This window comes from Ixodes scapularis, unplaced genomic scaffold (genome assembly GCF_016920785.2).
Source record: "Ixodes scapularis isolate PalLabHiFi unplaced genomic scaffold, ASM1692078v2 PGA_scaffold10__122_contigs__length_95168666, whole genome shotgun sequence".
Taxonomy (NCBI): Eukaryota; Metazoa; Arthropoda; class Arachnida; order Ixodida; family Ixodidae; genus Ixodes; species Ixodes scapularis.
The window spans coordinates 73,190,280-73,216,191 of NW_024609836.1; the positions used below are offsets into that span (position 1 = coordinate 73,190,280).

Consider the following 25,912-nt stretch of genomic DNA (forward strand, 5'->3'; position numbering starts at 1 on the left):
TGCCACGTTCGCTGCGCTCAACTTCGAAGTATAAGAAAGCCTTTAGACATGTGCACGTTCGGGCAACAGAAAATTTAAAGGTCAGTGACATTAAAACGTAGCCTTTATGGTATATCATTTATTTTGTGAGTTTCTTTTTGCAGTTCGCAGGTTGACCGAACAAACCCTGCTGAACTTTGCCATTGTGTGGTGTATTGCCCGTTTTGGTGTTGCTATTGTTATCTTTATATTACTTCTCAAGGCGTTTGAACAATGATCACAGCTGTCATTTTTCGTCGAGATGGCGGATTTGAAAAATATTACAATTGCCCGAGTACATCTTACGCTTCGTGTTGAGAGTATAAAAACGCGAAGTAGCTCAAATGCGAAGCAGTTTGCGCAGAAACGCCGTTCCATAAAGAAGGAATCAATAGAAGCGATGAAGCTCCTGCTGATCGCCGTCGTTATTTCTATTCACACAACAGGTACGTAGTACATCTTGTATAATTTCGCAGATGCTTCGATTGTACTGGGCATTACTTTCGAACTGGAAAAGGTGCCAAATCATCGGTAAAACCTTGCAATTTTTTTTAACCATTACTCTTGCAACATTTGATGTATAATCGAAGTAGCGATGTTGGACGAGTTGGCTCTTGGAACTTGATTTGTTTGTTTTCCGCTTCTTCCTTGTCTTCTCGTTCTTTATATATAAATCATCGTCCTGATATCCAAGCGTGTGGACATTTGTAGTTCAGTACATAGTGTTTTGTCCCTTATTTATTGGGTGGTTTTAGTTGAGATCAGACACCCATGTTGGGGTGTGTATGTTAATTTTTCAAAAAGAAATGTATATGTAGCATCCCCTCTTCCGTAATTAACAAAAATGTTATTCAGCACTAAAAAAAAAAAAAAGAGAAGATAGTTCCGTCTACAAAAGTCATAAGTAAAGCGATGTAGAATGTTACATTTCGGCTTCTTTGTTTTTGTACACAGCCCTTTCTTTTGTTATAAAGGAGGAAAACCAAATAAAAGCACAAATATTTTTATAGAATGTATAATGCGGCGTTCATTTGTTTGTTTAAATTAAACTTTTTTTTTTTCGTGCAATTCGTGCCAAAAAATAAACGGCTATACATCGTACCTTAGACGCTTTGGCGACATATTTGGAGCCTTTTATATTATGATTCATCACAAATATTTCTTACTAAATGCTGTACAGCTGCGATTCTACATGGGCAATCGACTGTTGCCAATTTCGTTTAATTTATTTTAGCCAAGTAATTTAGAGAATCTTTTCTTACTATCATAAAATTAAGTTTAGCCATATTTTGAGGTTCCTTTATTAAAATGACCATGTTCTTGTTTCTTCCTGTATATATTTGTTTGGCTATTATTCCCAATGACGCCACCTACCCTTTGTCATAATGAGAGTTCCCTCTTTCTTTTGTTGTATTTTCCCTAAGTGCGACCCACAGACCAGAATGAATAAAATGGTAGTTTCGCAGGTTGACTTTGCTGCAAGTATTTATAGGTTCAAAGAGCTAAAGGCTTTTTGAACCTATAAGCCTTTGCAAGTGTTCGGGTGGTGGGGTGGAAGGGGGGGGGGGGGTGGCGGGAGCTGATGTTGAAGGGGGGAGGGAGAGGGGGAGAGGAGAGTGTAATGTGGACGTACCGCCATTAAAACAAAATGCCTGACCGACCCCTCCGCTCTTCGACGCCAATAGCCACGCGTGTCTTTGTTCCTTCAATCTGATTTAGGACACTTGAGTCGGGGTGTATATTGTTGTTCACCTTAGTTTAGTAAATATATACTTTTTGCAAGTCAGTCTTAAAGCGAAACGTAGTTCAGATAGTGCTCGGGAAAAGAGCACTAGTGCCACCTGGTATACACTCTAAAAAATGTCTGTGCGTCTACTTCCACGCACAACACTCGGAGAGCCAATCAGCGCAACTTACGGAGGCAGCTGAGCGGATGAACATATGTTTAGACCAAAAAACGCAGTCTGAGTTGTGACATTAAACCATGCAAGCGTGACGTTTTGCATTGCTTAAAGGGGTACTCCGGCGATTTTTGAGCTACCTCTACTAACTATATTTTCTGACTTCCCGACCTTTACCCTTTCTGATATGCTATTTAGTATCGTGAAATTCATAATAGTTATTGCGAAATCGGCAAATGAAAATGATGCAAAAACCAACATTCAAATATACCCGCTCTTTTCTGTGCAGTGACGTCAGTGGAAGGCAAGCTTGCCAGTCGGGCGAGCAGTCTAGAAAATAGAATATGTCAATCATTTGTTCCTTGCTGGAGCGCGGGGACTGGAGCGAGCTTCCAAAGCATTCATTTGGCACCGTGAAACTGCTTCGAATCAGTTGGGAACAAAATCTACAGTCCAAAGAGTGAACCCCCGCACTTCCACTGACGTCACTTTTTCATTGTTGCCAGTAGAGACTTTCAGATTGAAAAACACGGTGAGGACCAAAATTGTAAATTCAATAACTTCGGGAAAAAAAATTATTTTGACCTAATATTTGGGATACTATTTTGGCGATGCTGTTTGGCGAGTTTAGCAAAATTTCGAGCAAATCGGGGACCATGAAGAAATCGGCGGAGTACCCGTTTAATGTCACAACTCAGACTGCGTTCTTTGGTCTAAACATATGTTTCGGCATCGTCATTCGCTGAGCTGCCTCCGTAAGTTGCGCTGATTGGCTCTCCGAGTGTTGTGCGGAAAAGCAGACGCACAGAATTTTTTTAGAGTGAACACGATGTGACCTTTTTCACTTTTCAATGTTCTAGTTTATTGTAGCTAAACAAACAACTGGGCTTCTTGCAAAATAAAAAATAAATAAAAAAACAATAAACGGCTCAAGCAACGAACTAACAAAAAAGCAAAATTGACTGTCAAAGCTGACGTTAGCGTTTGCGTTTGCACGTGCCATAAAACAAACTTCCGTTCCGTGCAAAAAAATTGAGGGCCGGCTGACGTCACCTTTGACGTCAGCTAGACTTGAATCTTTCGGGAGAAAAACAACAAAGACAATTTTATTAACACGTGTAAACGCACACGTCATCTTTTACATTTTTTTCGCGTGAGTTTTTTTTTTTTTTTTTTTTTTTTTTAGTGAAAGTTTAGCGCTTCTCTTGTCTTCTCTCCGCCTTTGTTTTTCTTAGGGTGCCTCAATGACCTTCTGTTTAGAGTGATGCCACCCTTTGTAGTACCCGATGCCGACAGCACGCGCTCACGGGGAAAATACAAAGAAATCGACGAAAATAAAATGTCGCCGTAGCACAGTCAGCGCCACAGACGCGTGCAGGGACACGCCCTTTCACGCGCTTCTGAACAAACAATAAATGTAAAAGTGGGAACAAAATGGCCAGATGTCTCCACCCTAAGCAAAGCGCACATGAAGGCACCCTAGTTTTTCTGTGCGCTACGAATTCAGTGCGCGCTTGATCTCGAGCTTTCTGCCTTGGGTAACACTTGGTCGCACGCGCAGCCGAGGACCGGTGAAAGGCAGCAAGCGTGTGCTGGAGGCGGAGCTTCCACTCAGTTCTAAAGCCCGGTTCAGACAGTTGCGTTTGACTGCGTTTGACTGCGTTGCGGCAGCGAGAAACCAGGACATCCCTGCTGCTTATATCGCGTGCCAAGATGATTTCTTGGATTGGATTCCACGCTTCACACGAAGCACAGATGCGCGGGTGACTCGCTTTCGGCACTCGACGCAACGCAGTCAATCGCACTCAAGCGCAAGTGTATGAACCGGCCTTTAGCCTTTCACCGACTGTAGGCACGAACACGCCCGCTTCCATGGCCAGTTTAATATTAACGAAAAGTGATCACACTATTGTGCCAAGCAAATGACTTCTTCAAGCGAAATGTCTTTTTCACGTGGTTTCTGCCCTAGGATATTAACCGACACGCACAACCAGAATTTCGACACTCCAAAATTATTGCGAATACGTTTAATTAATTTTCATTGCCATCGCAATGACTACATTTTATTAAAATAGTATAGCTGGAGTTAGGCTTCACTCCAGAATTTCAGAAACAAATGCCGCCTCAGTAAACAAAAAGCGTCATGTTTGTGATGTCAAAAAAAAAAAAAAAAAGTAGCATGGGTCAGCATTACTTTTATTTATTATCACTTACTGAGAAAACAAAAAATTCCCGTATTACTCAGATGGCAGCAAGAAATAACGGTTTCTCGATGGCAATATATATAGAAGAGGGAAAAGAAGTTTTAACGAAAAACTGAGAAACTTTTTTCTGGCGCCTCCTTTCAGTGCAGTACAACCCTTAAGTGGCGTTTTTTTTTTGCCCAATGTAGGAATCAAAACCATATTTTAACTGAGATGAAAACACTAAAAGTATTTCTGTGTGAAAAAAAAAGTTGGCGAAACTGGTTGTTTTCACGAATCAACGAGGAAAACTAGAAGCACCGAGCTGCTGTGGAATGGTCGCACTAAGCATGTCATATTAGCCGCATTTGTATGCGCTTTGCTTATTAGAACATGATATGCTGAGAAGTTTATTTTAATCTTTTTTTTTGTATTTCTAAACGTAGCGTTTTAAATTCTTTTAACCGGTTACGTAAATGACTACAAAGCTCGCGCGCATTGTTATGCTTTGTCATTGCCAGCACGGTAGCAACGACAATGCGCGATACTCTTTGTCAGGATTAATATTTTCCACTTTATATTAAACTCGAATAAAAAAGATACAATAAGAATCACAAGGAGACACCGCTTTATGCGTTGGCCAGCAATGCAGCGAGAAACTGAGGAAGCAGAGGAAACGACAGACTGTGGTGACGTCACTATACGCTTAGCTCTGACTGGAATTATTAGTGGTTATACGGAAAGCCTTTGCCTCTACTCACTCGCGGAACACTTTTGAGCGTGAATGCGGAACGCTGGATGCCGGCGTTTAGCAATCTAAAGGGCTGTTTAAGCTCCAACGTCGACGAACGCAACGCGCGCCCGAAGTTCGTCTGCCGCTGCGCCACGTCACGCCGCATCGAGAAGATACCGAACGACCGTGTTTACAGTCTAGCATGGATCAGAGCGGTTGAGGGCGCCCCTACGAACTGGCTGACTTTGCGCATGCGCGACTCCGTGACAACCGGATCGTCTCTACACCATATTTTCGCTTCCTGGTCGGTACCAATTCTGCAATCGGTCAGTATGGTTCGTCCACGTCGTGTACTCACGCTTCAAAACAACGCTGTGTTATCATCATAGCAGACTTTCACGGTGACTCAACAAAGTGACACACCGAAGAGAGCGGAAGTTGCCTAAATTACGGAATGTACGCGTTCGAAATTGTTGCAAACTCTACATAACCCATACAAACAATACACAATTCAGCCCCATTTGCATCTCGCACCGCTACGTTCGTTTGCCAGCTGAGACACCCAAGTTTTTTGAATATCTGACTGGCTAAAGAGTCCAGATGTCTAGCTGGGTCCGCCGTTCCCATACATTCGACGGCGCTCGTTGTTTCCATCGGGAACGGCTGCCGGTGTGTACGACTAGTACATGGTCATGTATAGCACACATATTAAGTCATTCTTAATTCTAGGTAACTCTACCTTTGGTGCGTCATCAAGCTTCCAGCTTTTCCCGGCACTCCACCACCACATTACCATCACTACCATCATTATGCCTTTAAACCTAACGATCGTCGGGGTAGCGCATCCTCAGAGCAGTCCATGTGCACGCACATATTCGCCCCATCGACCTCACGAACTTTAACCACGCACATCGACACGGGAACACGAGAACAGCACACGACACGCGGCAAGAACACCGGGTTCAGATCGCAGAAGTCAGCGTCTCGCATACTCCGACTGGCCCGAACGTCAGGGTTCGCAAATGAGGCGCTCACGCGAGGGATGCTGAGATAGTTACCTTCGTCGGTCTGCGCTCGTCGACGACTCGAATGGAGCTAGAATAGATCATGCTCGATTCCGCCGTAAGCTACGCCGACGCGAGCTGAGCTACGCTTCGCAACGTTACGAGGCGCATGTTTAGCAGCCAGCGTCGACCAACGCTATCGGGCGGGTGCGCTCGTCCATGTTACGACAGAGTATAAATAGCCATCTCTAACTCCTTCGAACGATGATTAGATACAAAGGCAGCTATACTTCGTTTCATCTTACGCCCGGACGCAGCGGACGCTACGAGCTATCCCAGCCAATCCCGCTCTGTGGGCGTAGTCCATGACACGCTATCCGCGCGTCGGTGTGCCCCCTCTCCAAGGTCACGTGACACTTACGTTGCCTCCGATTGGCTCCGATTGCTCGTAACATCCGCTGGGCACGGACTGGAGGTGAAACGGAGTATAGCTTTGCGTCTCCCCACTAATCACTCCAACCAGAGGTTGGTTGGAATGATTAGTGGGGAGCTCGGCAATCTGGCGTTCCCGCGCGCTCTCGTTTCCTCCTCTCCCTTAGTTTGTTGGCGCATAATCACTGACAGCTCAAGAAACGCACTTTAGCGTGTGACCTATTATGCTATACATAACAATACCCCGAGACAACCAGGAAGCAAACGACTACCCACTCCAACATACACCCACACAATGTCCCTAAACTTTCTGTGTGTGTGTGTGTATTCTGCTTCTTGCAGTCTCGGGGGTTGTGTTATTAATAATCTTCACCAGCTCATTTTCGCCCTGACTTCCTGTTCTATTTCGTTCCAGGTTTTGACTTCTTGATTTGTTTTTCGGCATACAATTTGTCTAATTCAGCAATCTTGTTTTTCGGCATATAATTTGTCTAATTCAGCTATCTCGACTGTTTCGGAGCAATAATTGGATTTTAGGGACTCGCCACGGTCCTGGGATTCTTAACCTCTTAGTGACTAAAAAAAGCCAGGATGACTATGAAGGTTTCTTTTAATAAATTCTCGTTTTATGCCCGTGTATATACATATACTTAAAGCTAGTTAATCTTTCGGTCACTTTCTGTTCGCGGGCTACATTAGAGCCAACAAGTCGAAGTATATGGGCTCAATGTCACAGAGAGTCATTATTCTTTTCTAATTCTGTACCAAGGATTCTTGACAACAGCGAAAACGAGGTGTGAACCCCTGTACAATGGTGGTCGTGGAGGTCCCGAAGGAGCAAACGTCCAACCCAAATGGAGTTTTGATTCAAGAACCAATCACTGCCAAGTTGTTATGGTGAAATCTGGCTGTAATCCTCGTAACAACTGCTTCCCGTCTGAGGACGATTGTCAACAACATTGCGGTAAGCGTCATCAGATATACATAAATGTGCGGCATGCTTTGGTGACATACGGTAAAAGTAACCGAGCTGTATCAGAGGGGCAATGTGAAGAACATGGTTAAAATTGCACACAAATAGAAAGGAACAGTGAAGATCTGTGCGCAATTTTAACCATGTTCAATTATTACCAACTCGCCCAACTAACCACTTTAATACGGCAATGGGAAGATTTCAGCTAAGCTCAGTTCACAAGAACCAGTGAAAAATTCGTAATACGTAGTAAATTACTACATATTACGAATTTTTTTACTAACACAAATTTAAAAGCAATATCCTTCTGTAAGTCAAGCTTTTCTGCAGTGTTGGGAAGTACTTTAAGCTGTGGTGTCGCTCTATAATCATCGCTGCCCGATGGGTCTGCACTTCGCTCGTTTCCCAACGAGTGACACTACAAAACGAGAAGACCGCGAATGGATTTATTGTCCTTCCCGGTTTCCCCGTCGTCGAGAGCCGGCAGTCCTGTCCCGCCGACCCTGGTTGTCGCCCGTCGTTCAGAGCTCGTAGTCCAAGTCAATGTCCAGGCCTGTGGATCGCCTGTCCTAGGTTAGCGCTGCTTAGGCTAGCTGTCCCGGGCTATCATCACCCGGGTCTCGCTGCGGAAACACTCCGGGATTGTCATGGCCTATTCCGGTATGGCCAGGGGTCGCCGTTCCCGCCGGTCCTGGTCCAAACCTCGCTGGCGGACCGCTCCAAGGATCACAATGGGCCAGACTAGGGTGCCTCAATGTCCTTCTGTTTAGGGTGATGCCACCCTTTGTAGTACCCGATGCCGAAAGCTCGCGCTCACGGTGAAAATACAAAGATATCGACGAAAACAAAATGTCGCCATAGTACAGTCAGCGCCACAAACGCGTGCAGGGACACGCTCTTTCACGCGCTTCTGAACAAAAAATAAAAATAAAAGTGTGGGACAAAATGGCGAGATGTCTCCACCCTAAGCAAAGCGCACATGAAGGCACCCTAGGCCAGACCGGCTTTATTGTTCCTGCCCTGCCCCGGCCTTGCGCAGCACGCTTTTTCCGGCGCCAGCTCGTGCCTCCTCGGCCGAACACTTGTCACGTGCCCTTCGCCCCGTCGACTTCTACCTTTCGGTACTCGGGGTCTTATAGGACTCAGAGAAGAGTTCTTCCGCGTCAGCCATGGTGTATTCGTCGACGGACTGGGGAGACAGAGGTAAACACCGTGGTCGGGGCCGTCTGAGGTGTCGGCGGAGGCGGCTGCTCTTGGTGTTGACTCGGTGGCCACGTTCTACCGTCTGAACGCTTTAGCGTCTGGCCACGTTCTAACGTCTATGCGCCTGTAGTAGGCGCAGAGACGCAAAAATCTTTGTATCGCCTTCTCGTCCGATGGTGGAGGAAAGGCGGCTACGGCGCGCATCTCCTCGTGGTCAGGACGAACATCCTTATTGTTCCCGACGTAGCCTAAAAACTTCAGTCCGTCATAGGCGAAACGGCATTTCGTCTGCTTGAGGGTGAGCCCGGCTGTCTTGATTGCTTGGAGCACGCTCGGAGGCGTCTCAAGTGCTCGTCAATATCGCGTGAATATATGACGACGTAGACGAGACAACTCTGACATTTCAGACCTGCCAGCACGGTGTCCATGACACGTTGGAAGATGGCTGGTGCTGAACTAAGTCCGGACGGCACAACTTCGAACTCGTACAGTCCGTCGGGCGTGACGAAGACAGTTTCTCATGGTCGCGTTCGTCGACTTCAATCTGCCAGTAGCCACTCTTCAGGTCCATCGACAAAACACATCGGGTGTGACGCACTGCCGGTACAATGTGTCGCCGATGCGGGGAAGTGAGTGGACGTATGTTTTTGTTACAGCGTTCAGTCGACGATAGTCCACGCAGAACCTTATGGTTCCGTCCTTCTAGATTAGAACAACTGTAGATGCCCAGGGGCTGCTCGAAGGCTGGATAATGTCGTCGTTAAGCACTACTTGTACTTAATTTTGAATGAACTGTCTCTCTTTTAAAAGGACACGAAATAAGGATTGGTGGACAGGAAGCGCATCGTCGTTGATAACATTGCGGTACTTCACTACCGTCGTTTGTGGCACCCTTGAGAGCACGGCGAAGCACTCGCTGAACTTGCTGACAAGCTCGAGCAGCTGTTGTCGTTCAGCAGCGGATAGCTTTGGATCGATGTAAAGTTCTGGGAACGGCGTTCTGTGTTGCTGCGATAAAGTCGGGTTTTCGCAAAGGGTGGTGATTGCGGTTGAGTCCCTGAGTTCTTCAATGTGACCTATGGCAGTACTTTGCGTAAAGCGTTGCGGCTCTTTTTGAAAGTAAGTAAAAAGGACCCTGGCACGCCCGTCTTGCAGCTTCGTTACACCTCTTACGACGCCGATATTTTTTTCTTTTTCGAAAAGCAACTGAACACTTATTTTGAGCAGAACTTCGCCGTAAGTAGCGTCCTCAGTCCCGACGGGTAAAAACACGCTCTATCGCGGCGGCAAGTTCACGTGGTTGGTGGTGACTCGGACTGCGGATGACGCGGCGTTGGGTTCCTTCCGTGGAGGTACATGTTTTCGTAGCGTCAACCGATTCGGTCTCAGATCCGATGACGTTTCCGTATTCGCACAAGATATTCATTTCGAGGATAATGTTTGTTGCACAGTCTTGGAGAACGACGAACTTCACAGGACACGTCTCACCATGAATTTCGACTTCGCCTTCACCTCGACTACAACTTCCGACGTGCGTGATAGTTTCATAGAAGCCGGCGAGAAGCTTCCAACTTAAGACTGAGTGGGAAGCTCGGTCTTCAGCTTCCCACTCCGTGACACACCCGTCGACTTTTGTCGAGGGATGGCGGATGAGACCGCCGAATATTTCGCTTTTCACACCCTTATCAGGTGGTGCAGCTTCTTCTCCTCGTCGCTTGGGGGTCCGCACGGGCGCCCTGGCGTAGAACACACCCACGAAGCTGGTGATGCTCTCATTTAGGCCTTGGGTCCTTGTTCAAAGAAAGTCTTCGACCCTCTCGCGTTGGTATTGACTTGCAAACGTTTTCTTCTGTTCATGCTTACACACCTTTCACGATGTTAAAGAAGCATCGTGGTTCTCCAGGCAGTGCCCCGCAGTTCCTTTCAGCGAGGAGTATATGTTCTGTAAGCACTGTTCGGCTGACCATCCGGTGGGGGGGGGGGGGGGGCACACGTTCAAAGTCATGTAGCCAATCCTCGATGTCCTCGTGGACCTCCCTGTGGAAAGGCGTCGGATTCTAGGGTGCGAGGGTTAGGTATACCACGGTTTTCGGCGGCCGCGTTCAGGGACGAGTTGTCCATCGCCTGCGTCATTGGCTGCTTGGACTTGGGTGGTAAAAGTCAAAATTCCGGGTACAGTCCTTGGGTGCGGCGACTTGATCGAGTCTCGGTCTTCTCCTCGTGAGGTCTTCGTGAGCCGGGGACTGGGCTTTCGCTGCGTGGGCTCGGAGGAGTACGCTTCATGGGCTGCGTTACGCCGGATCTCTACCGAAATGTAACGAATGAGAAATGATGAGGTAGCGAATAACTAGAGAAACTCAACGTTTAATGTGGCGAACTTGTGCCAAAACAAAATAAGGATGAACGGCAAATAACAGACATCGCTGACATTGGTGACGGCATGACGGAACGGCAGGATCGAGCTGCAGGCGAAAGTATGACTCCGGTTCGCCACGCGGAGCTCATTATATACACGCGTGGGCTTCTGGCACATTCGGCGTAGAATGTTTGGTGCATAGAATATTCGTACCTGGAATGAGCAGCAGAACACCAGAACGTGACATTTACAGAAATAACAAAAATGTCCATCCGCTCCCAAGCATCGAACGTCAGCCCTTTGCGTGGGAGCCAAGCACGATGAACTTTCGGAAACGAGCGCGCTGCCTACTTGGATAGCTGCGTGCGTTGCAATATTGTTAGCACGGGCAAATTTTACTATTGTGGATTTTCAATTCCAGCTATTGCATATAAATCGTCCAAAATTATTATTATCAATATCAGTTCCGCTGGCCATGATATCTAAAGTAGTCGTTGAACCAGTTCGGTATCTTGAACATTACACTGTAATGCCCCATAACAATGTTCTTAATTAATCTAGACATTACAGAAGCGTATGAGTACTTCTGGTACTGGAACTTTAAGACGGATATCTCATTTCTGCTAAATATAAGAGACACGCTTAAAATATTGTTCTTGTTATTGTTATTAATATTTTTATTGTTTTTTTCCCTGGTCTTTTGTTTCTGTAATAACTTCGGGCCCTCCGGGAACTATAAATGAAACAATATAAAATCAGTTCCTCACGTTGTTACCGGCCTATTAGGAAAGACCCTTAAGCAATGTTATAGCAAAATTACTATTGTTTTGATCTTGGGGAAAATGAGCGCAAATGCTAATCAAAATATTTCTTTTCCTCAGATCCATGGGTGTTGGAGTTTGAAAAACAACAAACTCAAGGTTGATCAGATGACGTGGTCTATGTCGTATGCGCAATCGACCTGAAATATTGATAAAATGCTTACAATATATTGAAGAGTTGAGAAGACTATTGTAAACAATAAATGTCGAAGTTCAGTGAAAAGGTGCTCTTGTTCTTTGACCTTAATAACTTTAATTTCTTTTTACGCTGTACGCACTAATTAACTTAACAAGAAAAGTATATTGTGACTAGAATCCTTGGTCGGGGTGATTCGTTCAACTGCAGGCGATTCGCCTCAAGGGCGCAATATATCTCATAATTTATGCGAAACTATTCATTTATTTTATTATGTCACTTACACTTGGCAACACGGAAAACAAAACTGATTACATACACATCTCTTCTTCGTCCCAAGCTGAAATACGCATCTCTCATCTGGAACCCGCATCATTCCTATCTTATTGACAAGTTTAAGGCCATTCGAAACCGAGCCACCCGCTTCGTTCTTCGCAGTGGTACCCGTACAAGTATAACAACACTAAAGCAACAAACTAATATACACCTTCTTGCTGACCGACGTAAAATAACACGACTAACTGCCCTTCGTCACTGTACTATCATTCACCCTCAAAGAAAGAAAAAACATTGCCTAGCTGCCAACCACGTCTCGGCACGCACAGACAACCCACAGAAACTTCAGCTTGCCACTCCTTGAACTAACACTTTCAGATTTTCTCCGTTACAGTTATCTACATCAGACTGAAATTTCCCCCCGACAACATCGCAACAATAAAAGAGTCCATTAGATTTCTTTCTGCTATTGCCCCTCTTTACAATATATAAAAAAGAGCGGAAGGGGAAAAAGATTCCTAACTCTTCTTGAGTTGTATGTGTATTGTTGTTTTTGCCCCCCCCCCCCCACCCCCCTTATGTAAAGCCCCTACCGGGCGCTATAAGATTATATTAAATCAATGAAATGAAATTACAGATCGCCTTCATCTTAAACCTTTCCTTCAAATTGGTCATTCATTATTGCTGTACTGTTTTAATTTTAATATTGTTGGCAGTTGGTAACTTTTGTTTGAATTACTGGTGGTTCCGGGATCGAAACGCGGACCTGGAGAGTCCCCGTTGCTTGCGGAAGAGAGGGCGCGCAGAAGTGCCCTGAATTAGGGTGAATGTATTATTTGAAGCTTAAACCTATTCAACATATGTCTGTTTAATTAAGTTAAAACTAAGAAAAAAAAGTGAAAGCCGTTTACAACTCCCTGTAACGCCGAATTGGAGCGCAGCTCTTGAGGAGGAGGAGGGAAGGGTACTGAGGGCCACGTGTTCTCGGAGGGGGGGCACGTGACTCCCCAAGTCACGTGACCTCCCGTCACGTGACCAAAATTTTCCCGCTAGATTTAGCGGGGAAACTTTTCCGCTAGATATAGCGGGGAAATTTTTTTCCGCTAGATTTAGCGGCGAAATTTTTCTGCTAGATTTAACGGGGAAATTCTTCCGCTAGATTTAGCGGGGAAAGTTTTTCCGCTAGATTTAGCGGGGAATTTTACCCACAATGCACCGCGCGGTTACGGCGACGGCGACGCCGCTCAAGTTGGAAACGGGTGCCTAAAAGCTGCGCTCTAAAATATTAATTTTCCCACTAGTTTTAAATTTTAGAGGGGCCCAAACGTTCACAACCAGCTCGGCTTCAGCTTCAAAGGGGACCGCGTTTGCGTTCGTTGAGGAGCATTTGGGGAGTGAAGAGGTGAAAAGGAAGGCAGCTCTCCAACGCAGTCGCCCTGGAACGAGAAAGCGCGTTGGTTTTATAACGTTCGTCCTCTTCACATTGGGGAAATTGATTGCAACTTGTAAGTTTGTCTAATTCCTTATAAATACTAGGGTACAGTCATGTCTCCTTAGCATGGACCCCGTTAAGATGGATACCCCGCTAGATGAACAGCATTTTCGGGAACACACTGGAAGAACACATGCATTTTTGTCTCGTTATTATGGACAGCTCAAACCATGAACAATATTTTCTTTGGGGGGGAACGACAGTTTCCATATTAATCAAATATCACGTTGTATCCTATTAAAAAAAATCTTAAGCTATACTTCTGAAAGTCATTGACGCCATGAAGAGCTGTGACAGGTGTATGAAGCGAGAACGCGCTTGCCATAGAAACTTTATTGCCAATTAACTAAAGAGAATGTAGCTTCTGCAGCTTATGGAATAACATTATAAATAGAAAATCCTCGTGCAATAATTGTACATATTTTTACTGCTAGATGTATTAACCCAATGTTTAACAAAATGACTCAAACAGGTTATAGTAACCAACAAGGTAACCGAGATGCAAAGCTAAGCCTTTTTTGTTCTTGCCTAATGCTTCGTGAGTCACTCTTTGGCGTTCTGATCGAGAAATCCCTCAATCACATTGATCGCTGAACGACGATGACGATGCTCCGGATGCTCCGTCACGCCCCGCGTTTCTTTAACTGTCTGTGACTACATAGTCGGTATTCATAATGGACCTTGTGCAGAATGGTGAGGCGTTCTGTGATCCCTGAAAATCTCGCAACTACAAAGGGCATCGACCAATTTTCAAATGGGCACGAAGCACTTCATCTGTGATGAGCTACCCAAACTGGCTACCTGCGCAGCCTTGTGGCAAAGCCAGATTCCTGTGTCGTCACATTGAACATAAAATGTGTTGAGTGCACGTAGCATGAAGTGACCTTATATGATTCTTAAATATATATTTCTTAAATATCGCGTGTCCCGATTCACCATTTTCTGAGAAGAATTACGTCCTCTCAATAAGCAGGCGGGTAAATTTATTTTTCCCTTTTTGTGTGGCTGTTTTGTGCGGAGCAAACTTGTTTGTCTCTTAAAAAACAAGTTTCCAGTTTGTGCGAGACAAACTTGAAAAGGGGTTTTTCATCAGTCATATGCTTACATGATAATAGACCGCTTCTTGTTTACCTGTGTTTTTTTATATATTGCCCCAGATTATGCCTATACTTCATACTCAACCCTACTTTGACCTGGCAATATTCAACCTTAAAGTGTGTTTATTTTGTGTGTTTACTATATACAACCGACAGCGTAAGAACCCCGAGGCGTGACGAGTTTCGACTATATAGTCCTGGGTTATCGGTCCTCAGGCCATCGGATTGCGGCTTCAACTAATAAGAACGCCAGAGCCAATAATAGAGCGAGAAGCATGGCCCTAATAGGCTAGATCCAGAGACTTAAGTCCCTCCCTCGTTTGTTATAGTGTCGGTGAGGCTATATAAAACTCCCCTCATGTAATGTACTTCATTAAAATGGCTTTGAGGGTTAATCAGCCAAATTGAATTGAGTATAAGTACATTTTTACATATTAGTGATTATTCCCTTCGTAGTAAAGAAACTGAACGGTGTCTTTCTCTTTCTTTCGATTATTGGGATCAAAATACAGGGGCCGACCAAGAAAATGAGCCGCGACTTTTTGACCCCAAAAAAATAAGCTACGCATCGCCGAAATCTGGAATTATGTGAGATCATGAGGCCAGCGGTAGTGACAAACTGCGAAGTTTTGACAACGTGGCGTTACCCGGTTTAAAAGATACGAGAGTAAAACGAAAGTTCTCTCTGAGCCAAGGTTTACCGGCCTTAACCTTCTAGTCATCGGGTAAAAAAAAATATACAAAGTGGGCGCTTCTAGCTTTAGTTGCAATGAAACAGAGCTCGTCAGCGAAAAAGACAACACTGTTTTCTTCAAATCTGACAAGTATCTTTTTTAAGCGCCAATAACAAATGTTACTGGCGCTTAAAATGCGATTTCTTGATTTGATGAATATTAGACTTCGGTGGACCTCGGTTCATAGAACCTTTTTATTTTCTCTCGTATCTTTCAATTTAGGTAACGGCTTATCAAAACGTGAGTGTTATGAAACATTTGCGTTTTGTCACCACTCTTAGCGTCACGTTCTCACGGATTTTCATCTTGCTGCGACGCGGTGCCTTTTTGCGAGCCGAAAAACCGCGTTTTATTTTTGTCGACTGAGCCATGTAGTTGATTATGATATATTTGAATCAAGCCAGAAATATTTGTAGAAAGAACGTAGGCAGGAGGCAGGCCGTCTGGAGCATTAATTTTTATAAAGCAAAGAGCGAAATGCATAAGGCAGCCAATGTTATCAAAATCTTCGGGCTCGTGGTGATGCTGCTGTTCTTGTCGACTCTTGTGCAATTGTACAAATCATTATGAGTGTTGAGAAAGTGGTGCGCGGCTTGCATCATAGGACTGTTTCGAGTACTGGAGCAAGGATAGTCTCTAAGGCTGTGAGTAATTAAATGAAAGTAGGCGCGCAAATTTTCAAAGGGAAAGCTGCCACATCGTGAATATTTTATACCAGATCCGATGCTCTCGCTGAACGTTCCCTGCCTCAAACACCATTCCACATTATGGTGAAGTAGGCTAAATCTTACAACTAAGGTTCAACCTGCCCTTACTAAACCTTCGACGTTAAGGAAATGATTCCAGGTAAAACATTTAATTATGTTTATTGTTTCAAAACTGTTTTGTAGTAGAACATGCATGGCTTTTAACCGCTATCACATATCCCAAATATTTGTTCGTTAGTTTCTGCATTTCCCCGCTAAATTTAGCGAAACAACTGACGCCATGTCACATAATATCACTGGGCTTATCGACAAGTCACGCGATCTGATATCACGTGACGTCAAGTCACGTTACGTCAAATTTCCCGCTAAATTCACGCAATAAATGAATATACAATACGTTTTTCACTTTCCAAGACGTCTTCGAGACATTAGAAAATTTAAAAAATCGCTCCTTGAATAAAGCATTCCACGCATTGTAAAACTTTACAACGATAAAGGTCACTGGCAATTGTTTATAATGGTGAGTTTTTTAACAAAAACAAAACTGCCATCATTGCACCCTTCTGTTAAATAATTTTAACAACTCTGAAAAAAAATTTACGTTACACTAAAATTTAAAAGCACTTCCTCCCAAACATTCTTTACCGCGTAATCTAGCTTTCGACATAAAAAAAAAAAAACTGTTATTGAATACCATATTCAGTAACCTAAAACCAACCGGACCAAGGCATTACCATATTTGTTTTCCCTATCTAGCTCTACCACAGCGGCATGATTGTGGTATTTTGCTGAAATATTTTCATTGAATTAATAAAAAAAATACGCACAACAGGTTCATGCATATATAGCTTTTAGCCATTAAAACTCAACTGAATTTAGCGCATGAAAACTGCTCACCGTGGGGGCGCAACCTTAAATGAAGTCTTCTCTTTTAGTTGTCGTTACCTGCGCGGGTCGTTCGATTGAAGCTTCGAGAAGAATTCCAAGACACTTTTGTTCAGGCACTGATTCCAAACAAGCATACCTAGAAATGCAAAGTCGTTCAAGCGAAGTGCAAACATTTTTTTTAATGAACAATTTTGCGGGAATAAGCTGCGCATCCAAAATGGAAAAAACTCTCATTTATCTTTTCTTAATACATTCGGAGGTCACTTTAGCTTAAGAGATAAAGTGTCATGCGTACACAGCGAGTGAGCACGAACGTGCAATCGCTGATTTTCAATATTCTGTCCTACAGTTGAATCGCTGTTGCTAAAACGGCTAAGCACCAGTGTCTTCACAAGGGGGTGCGGGCCGCCTTGGGTGTAGCGCTCTGGGTGGTGTCGCGGCGGTCCATGAGGGGGGGGGGGGGGGGGGAGGGTGTCGCCGCGGGACACCGCTCCGGGTGCCGCTGACCCTAGTGACGCCACTGGTATTCACGTTTACAGTGCTTATTCGGGTCTCAAACCTAAGGGATAAAATATTCGCGCACGTCAATACCCTGTCTCGGTAAATTAGGAAAATCGTCGATGTCGTCTTTGCGCGTGGAACGTATACAGTACTTATACATGGCTTGAACGTGACGTCACTGCACCAAACTTGTGGTAATTCCTCGTTGTTCTTGCGGAGGTGAGCAAATTCGGTGGTGCCAACTGAATGCTTCAAGTAGACTTGTGCCTATCTCAAATACTGTACTCAAGACACTGTAATAATACTTTTTGAAGTATCGTGATATGTTGAAGGTACTTTTGATCGAGAGTATTTGATACTTTATTTTCATTACATTTCTAAGTTTCCTGTTCTCATTCGCTCAAATACATTTTTGATATTCCGCCATTTTCGGAGTCTTTCGGTATGAAGTGGCGTGAGCGTGGAACGAGCAAACTTGAACATTCTTTCGAGCAACCTACTCTTCTTGCTACCTCCGATAAGCTCCTATGACTTAGATTGAGCTCGTGAAAACATTGCTTTTCTGCCGATTGTGACTCATATTTCACACCAAAGCTCGTACAATGAAGGTTTTTCCCCTCGCCTTGCTAAAGGCGCCTTTTTTTTGTAGAGTTCCCCCCCCCCCCTCCACATTTCTCAAACAAAGGGGGCGGTGTCAGGGGTAAGAAATAAAAGAAAACGAGAAGTGGTCCGTAAACACAAAAAGAAGACGCTCTTTTTTTCCGCTTGTTGTATATTTGACCCCGCTAAGGCAAAACGTCGAGGTTTTTTTTTTTGTTTCCTTTTTTTTTGTTGTCAGTCCGTCACTTATCCCTCTCGCGAACACTGTCTGTAAGGGAACATTGATAAGCAAAGAACAGGACAGGAAACGAACTAAAAGCTGGATGACCTCTCAAAATCCCAACAAAGCTCCCCCCAACGCTGAGTGCCTCTCTGAACGCAACCTAATAGACGCAGGTGCGACGAGTGCCATAGGTATTATGTGGTCTCTCTTTGTTATCCATTCACTCATTTCCGTATCCTAAGTTTGTTTGTAGTGAACTCTCCATATAGTAAATATGGACTGTAGTTAGACGATGCGCCTAAGGTCCGCCGCAGGACGTGATATTCAGCGATGTCAATTTTGGCAACTTTCAGCGATGGTGGTACAGTGGTGTGAGGATCAGTGTTGCGGAGTTGCCACTCCGGAGTTGGAATGATTCCGGAATCATTCCGCATTTTCACGACCTTGGAATGGAATGGGAATGGAATGGCGGCAACGTTGAGGGGAACGGAATGGGAATGGAATTAGGTGCCTTTTGCCCGGAATGGAATGGGAATGGAATGGGCACGGTTCTTCTTTTTTTCTTTTTTTTTAGTGTTTACGGTCAGTTAAACCGAGCCAGTCAACGAGTCAGTTGCTCAGAAATAAAATGAGGAGGAAACTGCTAGCCCGCGTGGAGCCCTAACAGATTTATAAGCACAAAAAAAAAATGCAATACTACAAACAAGCGTCAAATCGAAGAGCAAAGGGGGGTAACATGGCGCCTTTCACGGACGCGCAGGCATTGGGCTTCGATGGCGTTACACGAGAGCGAAACAAGAAACCAAGCACCGATCAAAAGAAAAGGGAGCGGCAAAGAAAGAAACCGCCATGCACAACTTCTCATCAAACTTCTTGTCATGCTTCTTTTGTTGTTGCGACGGTTTGTAGAATGGACGCGCGCGCACAGACCGAGATCTGGGAGCGGGAGCGACTCATAACTCGCAGAGCTCTGATAACTCGTTGACTTGGGCGCCGCCGCAAGATGATCAGGTATTGTTTTCTTATAGTTCGAGGAGCGTTGTTTAGCATGCAGCCAACCCTGCTGCCTTCCACGTTCATTCGTGCGCACTCCTTTGAATACGAAATCTGGGTTTGCTTCGGCATTAAAACAAAGCAAGATTCACTTCCCTCTTCTCCTCTTGCACTTTGCTCCGAGGCTTGTTTTTTTATACTGCATTTGTAGTGTAAGTCCGCCTTTTACTTGGCCTTTGTTCCGATGCTTGTTTTCTTTGTTATATGTTTTAGTGGACTGGGGTTACAAGCAAGCTAGCGGATTCCCGCTCATTTCCTTTGACTTTAGTCTTTGCATACTTCGTTTCACCTTGCGATGGACTGCTGCGGACGCTACGAGTCACCCTAGGCAATCCAGCACCGTGAGTGGGACTGCAGGGTCACGCGACACTCAGAAGGCACTGGATTGGTTTCGATGACTCTCGTGCTGTCTGTTGAGGCCCATCGTAAGGTGAAGTAAGCTATCGTCGCCGCTCTTGGTGTGACCGAACTGACTAGACCTGCAAAAAGACCGTCCCGCGCCAGACGAGGCGCAACCGTTGCTGTGAGGGCAACTGAGAAGGAGAGCTGGGTGCTAGCTGCCACTGAGGTTTTGGCTTCCGCGCGTCTCGGCTGTCCGGTCTGCATTCGTGCTCCTTGGCCTGGACCCTTTCTGAAGCGGTGAGAAGCCAGTTGGACGGTAGTGTAGAGGAAACACGGGGAATGTCAATTCGGACGGTGCGTTAATACCCCGTTAATTGTATCTTGATGTGAAGAGCTTTGTCAACGCTGACTGCCCGACCCGTCGCCACAACGCGAAAAGCCGACACCGAGGTAGAAGAATGAATCGGTTGGTGCCGTCTGCTGCCTGAAACCGCCACTCGATCAGCGCGAAGAGGAACATCTCAATTCGTACGAGAAGACAAGATAAATACAGATCGAGTCATGGCATCGTGGAAGACATTTTTCGACATTAGTCGCGAAGAAAATAAACAAGCTGCGCGCCGAAAGTTGTGCAACGAAACTATACGCGGTGCAGTCGGCGTATATCATCGAACTTTATACGCCATCTGAAGAGGAAACACGAGAATGAGTATGCGAAGGGTGGAAAGGGGCAGGCGAATCAGCCAAAAATTGAATTGAATACGGTAAGAAATATCGAGATTCGTAAAGCAAGCGTGAACTTATGCTTTTTAGAACAGGTTTCATGACATGGTCTATACGGTCCCTCGTGCTGCGCCGCAGAGGTTGCATTTTGTCAGAGGATGGGCTCTTGCCCGTGTGCACGGAGTCGCTTCCAGCAGTGTACTAGCCGTGTTGCTGTATTTGAAGAATACAGTAATATAGCTTATCTCTGCGCCACGCACGAACTGGATATTTTTATGGTCTTATCAAACGAACACGCTGGCCGCGTATGTTTTAAAAGTCAAATGCCAAAAAGTTGAAAAAAGGAAAGAAAATGAGTGGATTTAAGTTTTGCTGTTTGTTGCGAGCCACGTGTTCGCGAGACCGATGTCCTAAAGAAGCATCGACATATCAAGGGGCTTTCTCGATGTTTAAAGTTCATTGTAAATAAACACTTTGTGCCACCAGCGGTCCGCTTAGTAAAATCAGTGCTTTTCTGAGGAATTTTGCTTTTTTTTTTTCTGCAATTGTCTCTGCATTTGATAATGTCAGCTTTATGCTGCTTATGCCGGCAACACAATGTAGCTGTCAAGTGGCAATTTTTACGTTTAGGAATTAAAGGAATGGAATGGAACGATTCAGTCATTCCAGGAGTGGGAATGGGCCCAGTGTCTCCATTCCTAGGAATTGAAAGGAATTGAATGATCGAAAACTCTAATTCCCCGGAATGGAATTGGAATGGAATGGGGGTGCCCATTCCTCAACACTGGTGAGGATCGTGCTCCCTGGCTCCTGGATGGTCGGCTTCACAGGAAAGGTGCTTGCCTACACCTTCCTGGGGGAAAAAAATAAACTAGGGCTACTCGAATAAAGCAAAACTAGAATTAATTACGCGTCGCAGTCCCCGCCTCTTACTGCTGTTCTACGAGAATCATCCAGATGACAGACATTTTGATAGGCACCAGCGCGCCCCTTATAGGTCGCCGAAGTTGCGAATAGCAAGAGCGACCTCTTTTAATTTGTCCCAGAAATGTTTTGCAACATGTCAGTGATATTCTGCTCCTTATGGTTGGACTACATTAAATAGCCTTACGATATTTTTGTTTGTTTGTTTGTTTTCCGTTTTGTGTTGTTGCCATAGACTTATTGCAATAAACGCCAGAGGCTCAGGTAGCGCTAGTGTGCTGTTGCATTTTGAAGCAGACAGCAAGCAGTCAGAAATTGACTTCCGGTAATGCATTTCTATGAGAAAAAGCGAGCGCATTGTCACTCTGCGCTCGATTATAAGAGCAAATATTGCCGCGCGCAGGGTCATGGACTTTAGAAGGTTCTCGTTTATTCTTGCTCCGGACATAACTTCTATCATGTATTCCTGCATTTGTTGTTCTAGAAAGTGCGTGTTCATTCTCGCCCCGAGCGCGCGACGCTCAAGCCTTCTTCGCCTAATCTTCGAGATAGTGACTCACTCTAGATAAGAGGCCGCCCGCGACCTTGTCGAGTCAGTCTCGCCCCAGCGCTCGATCCTGCGATTTCGCCGACATCGACGCCCGCGACGCTCTGCTGTTTTCTTCTCTTTCCTTTTTGTTTTGGGCACAAGTTCGCCCCATAAACGTTTAGTTTATTCAGTTATTATCGCCTCATCAATTTTCATTTGTGACATTTTGGTGGAGGTGCGGGGTATATATACTATATGCCCGTGAAGCGTACCCCTCCGAAGACATCCTGGTCAAGTGAGGTGCTCAGCCCCGGAAGGGTATAACTCTTCGCAGAAGACGCCGACGCCCCAGCAAGCCGCCATGCCAAAGTCCAACTCCCGGAATCCGGACCCTTGCTGCAGAAGCCAAAGAAGATCCAGACGACGACCACCCCGCCCGTCGTCGTCCTGCCCGTCGCTCCGCGGACACCTACTCCCTTCCTCGGCGAGATCTTCGAGGACGTTGAAGACTGGATCAACTAGTACGAACGTGTGGCTCGCCACAACGGGTGGAGTGACAAACAGCGCCTGCAGAACCTCCATTTCTCGCTTGATGGAACTGCAAGGCGCTGGTTCGAAAACAGCGAAGTTTCCTAGACTTCATAGGAGCTTTGCAAGAACGAGTTGACGCGTGCGTTCGTCAGTCAACACCGAAGAGAGAGGGCAGAAGATCTGCTGCAGTCCAGGACCCAGGGCCCCAATGAGAGCGTAACGAGTTTCTTAGAAGACGCCCTGCGCCTGAGCTCCCGCGCCGACCCTCAGGTCAACGAGGAAAAGAAGCTGCGTATTCTGATGCGCGGCGTGAAGGACGACATCTTCGGTAGACTCGTACGCAACCCACCGACGACCGCTCAAGAATTCGTCACCGAGGCGACGAACATGGAGCGTGCCATACTTGCAAGGGCAACCCACTACCAGCGGCATCTCGGCGTAGCTGCACCCTCGCCATCGGGATTTGACCACGGCTCCAGCCTAACTGAAATTCGCGAGATAATTCGCGACGTCGTCCGAGGAGAGCTCAGGGAACTCCTGCTTGCTGCCAACCAACCGGCTTCGCTCTCAATAGCCGAAGCTGTCCATGAAGAAGTTCAGTGGGCAATCTAACCGGAAGCCCCTGCCATCGTAGCAGCACCAGAGGAGCCCACTCTAAGCTACGCCGCAATGGTCCTACGAGCACCACCAACCCCGCGTCCGTACGTGGCGACTCCCCGACGTGAACCTCCAGCGCCGCAGTATTCCCAACGCCAGGAAGATCGGGCGCACGTCCGCTCAGAACAAGTTGCGCCAAGAAAGACCGACCTGTGGCGAACGGCCGACCGACGCCCGCTCTGCTACCACTGCGGGGAAGCCAACCACTATTATTGTGGATGCCCCTACCGCTGACTTGGGCTGCGTGGGTTCCACCCGAACGACCCACGCCCGAGGTACGGCGAACGCCCTCACGGCATTGAGGAGTACCTTCGACGATCGCCATCCTCAGCATCACCTCTCCTCCGTGAATCCCGCTTCCCATCGCCACGACGTTCAGCGTCTCCAGCGTCACGACTCCGCCGAGAGAGCCTGTCTCCCCTGCGCCACCGGGAAAACTAAGTGCGACAAGGCTTGGAGGTGGGGTTGCCGAAGGCGACCGAAGAGCCTCCAAGGACGGAGCGTTCCCACTCTCCCGACGCTGCGCATTGCAACGACGCTCCCGCTTCGGTGTCCAACAACCTAAACGTTATTATCGACGGCCACGACGCATCAGCACTCGTGGACACCGGTGCAGACTAAGTCTTGAGTGGGAAGCTCTCTCGCCGCCTGCGGAAAGTGAGAACGCCGTGGGAGGGCGCTCAAATACGAACCGCCGGCGGGAACCTGATCACACCTGTCGGCAGGTGCACTGCTCGCGTTGAGATTCACGGTGAAACCTGCCCTGTGAAGTTCGTCGTTCTGCAAAACTGTTTGAGGGACGCCATTCTCGGAATGGACTTCTTGTGTGAACACGGCGCCATCATCGACCTTGCGCAGAACAAGCTGGCGCTTCGGAAGCCTGTCCCATCGTGGAAAATCCCAAAGCGACGTTAGCTGCAGTGCGAGTCCTTGCCAGCCACGTAAGCCTGCCGCCGCTGTCGAGTGTCTTTGTGCCTGTCGGGACCGAAGAAGCCACCTGCGGTGTAGCACTGTTAAAAGGAAGCGCCCAACTTCTCGTTGGACGAGGGATTGTCATTGCAATAGGCGTAACCGAGCTCCAGGACGGGAGTACCGTGGCCCTTGTCACCAACTTCCGGCAAGAGTCGCAGCACCTTACCAAGGGTACAGCTTTGGGTTACGTCGAGGAAATTCAGGACTCAGCCACGATCGCCGTGATCTCAGAAGACGCCTCTCCGACGCAGCACAAGAGAGTCACGCCATCAGAGCTCGACATCGACCCGTCCCTCCTAGCCCCACAACGACGACTACTCAATGACCTTCTCGCCGAGTTCAGTGAGTGCTTCTCCACGTCGTCGAAGGTGCGCCAAACGACGATTGCTAAGCATCGAATAATTACTGATGACGACGCACTCTCTGTGCATCGGCCGCAGTACAGGGTATCCGTGAAAGAAAGGGAAGCCATCCAGAAAGAAGTTCAGGAAATGCTCGATGACGACGTCGTCCAGCCCTCAAACAGTCCGTGGGCTTCCCCAGTAGTCCTGGTGAAGAAGAAAGACGGAACCCTAAGGTTTTGCGTGGACTATCGTCAGCTGAACGCAGTAACAAAAAAGGACGTCTATCCGCTGCCCCGCACCGACGACACCCTGGACCGGCTGCGCCACGCCCGATACTTTTCGTCGATGGACTTGAAGAGCTGGTACTGGCAGATTGAAGTCGACGAACGAGATCGTGAGAGGACGGCCTTCGTCACGCCGGACGGTCTGTATGAATTTGAAGTAATGCCGTTCGGGCTGTGCGCAGCGCCGGCAACCTTCCAGCGCGTTATGGACACCGTCCTTGCCGGCTTGAAATTGCAAAGCTGTCTCGTCTACCTCGACGACGTTGTGGTGTTCGCAAGCGAATTCGACGAGCACCTGGGACAACTGCGAGCCGTGCTATGGGCCTTCAAGGCTGCTGGGCTGACACTCAAGCCTTCCAAGTGTGGGTTCGCTTATGGTGAGTTGAAATTCATGGGCCACATCGTGAGTGCTCAGGGTGTAAGCCCTGATCCTGCAAAGACGTCCGCTGTTGCAGAATTCCCGAAGCCAGCAGATAAGAAGGCCGTTCGAAGATTCCTTGGGCTGTGCGCCTACTACAGACGTTTTGTTCGTGACTTTGCACAAAGTTCTGCACCGCTGAAGCATTTGACAAAGGACGACGTGCAGTTCCGGTGAGGAGAGGAGCAAGAGAAAACGTTCGACGAACTCAAGCGAAGCCTCCAGTCGCCTTCTATCCTCGGGCATTTTGATCAGTCGGCGGACACTGAAATCCACACGGACGCCAGCAATACCGGTCTCGGTGCGGTACTCGTTCAGAGACAAGAAGGGGCAGAGAGAGTAATCGCTTACGCAAGCCGGGCGCTGTCTAAGGCAGAACAAAAGTACTCAACGACCGACAAAGAATGCCTTGCTGACGTCTGGGCGATAACCAAGTTCCGTCCGTACGTGTACGGGATCCCGTTCCGCGTGGTCACAGACTACCACGCCTTCTGCTGGCTCGCAAACGTCAAGGATCCGTCAGGACGCCTCGCCCGCTGGAGTCTTCGACTGCGAGAATTCACAGGTAACCATTGTGCATAAGTCCGGTCGCAAGCATAATGATGCTGACTGTTTGTCTAGGGCTCCAGTCGAGCCTCCCACTGCCGGCGCCGACGACGATGATGACGAATGTTTCCTAGGTGCCGTAGACACCGACGACATGGCAAGACTCCAACGAAACGATCCCGAGCTGCGGGCTCTGATTGAGCGTCTAGAAGGACGAGGAAGTACCGTTCCTCGTGTCTTTTCACGAGCACTGCCGTCCTTCCCTATTCGACGATGTGTACTTTATAAGAAGAAATTCGGAACAAGGAATT

The 25,912-nt window shown here is 46.8% G+C and overlaps 1 protein-coding gene across 1 annotated transcript; it reads left to right on the forward strand.

Annotated features, from left to right (window-relative positions):
* The first annotated feature begins 396 nt into the window (after positions 1-396).
* On the forward strand, positions 397-11,840 carry LOC120840942. Its single transcript, XM_040211734.1, has 3 exons — positions 397-464; positions 7,041-7,235; positions 11,685-11,840. Exons 1-3 carry the CDS (start codon positions 419-421, stop codon positions 11,726-11,728), a joined length of 285 nt encoding a protein of 94 aa, XP_040067668.1. The 5' UTR covers positions 397-418; the 3' UTR covers positions 11,729-11,840.
* Positions 11,841-25,912: the final 14,072 nt, after the last annotated feature.

Bases quoted from the DNA above. Each gene is read 5' to 3' on its own strand.
- LOC120840942 (XM_040211734.1), top strand. From the start codon at position 419: ATGAAGCTCCTGCTGATCGCCGTCGTTATTTCTATTCACACAACAG. The intron at 465-7,040 runs GTACGTAGTACA...TTCTGTACCAAG, and splicing joins TATTTCTATTCACACAACAG to GATTCTTGACAACAGCGAAA. The intron at 7,236-11,684 runs GTAAGCGTCATC...TCTTTTCCTCAG, and splicing joins CGATTGTCAACAACATTGCG to ATCCATGGGTGTTGGAGTTT.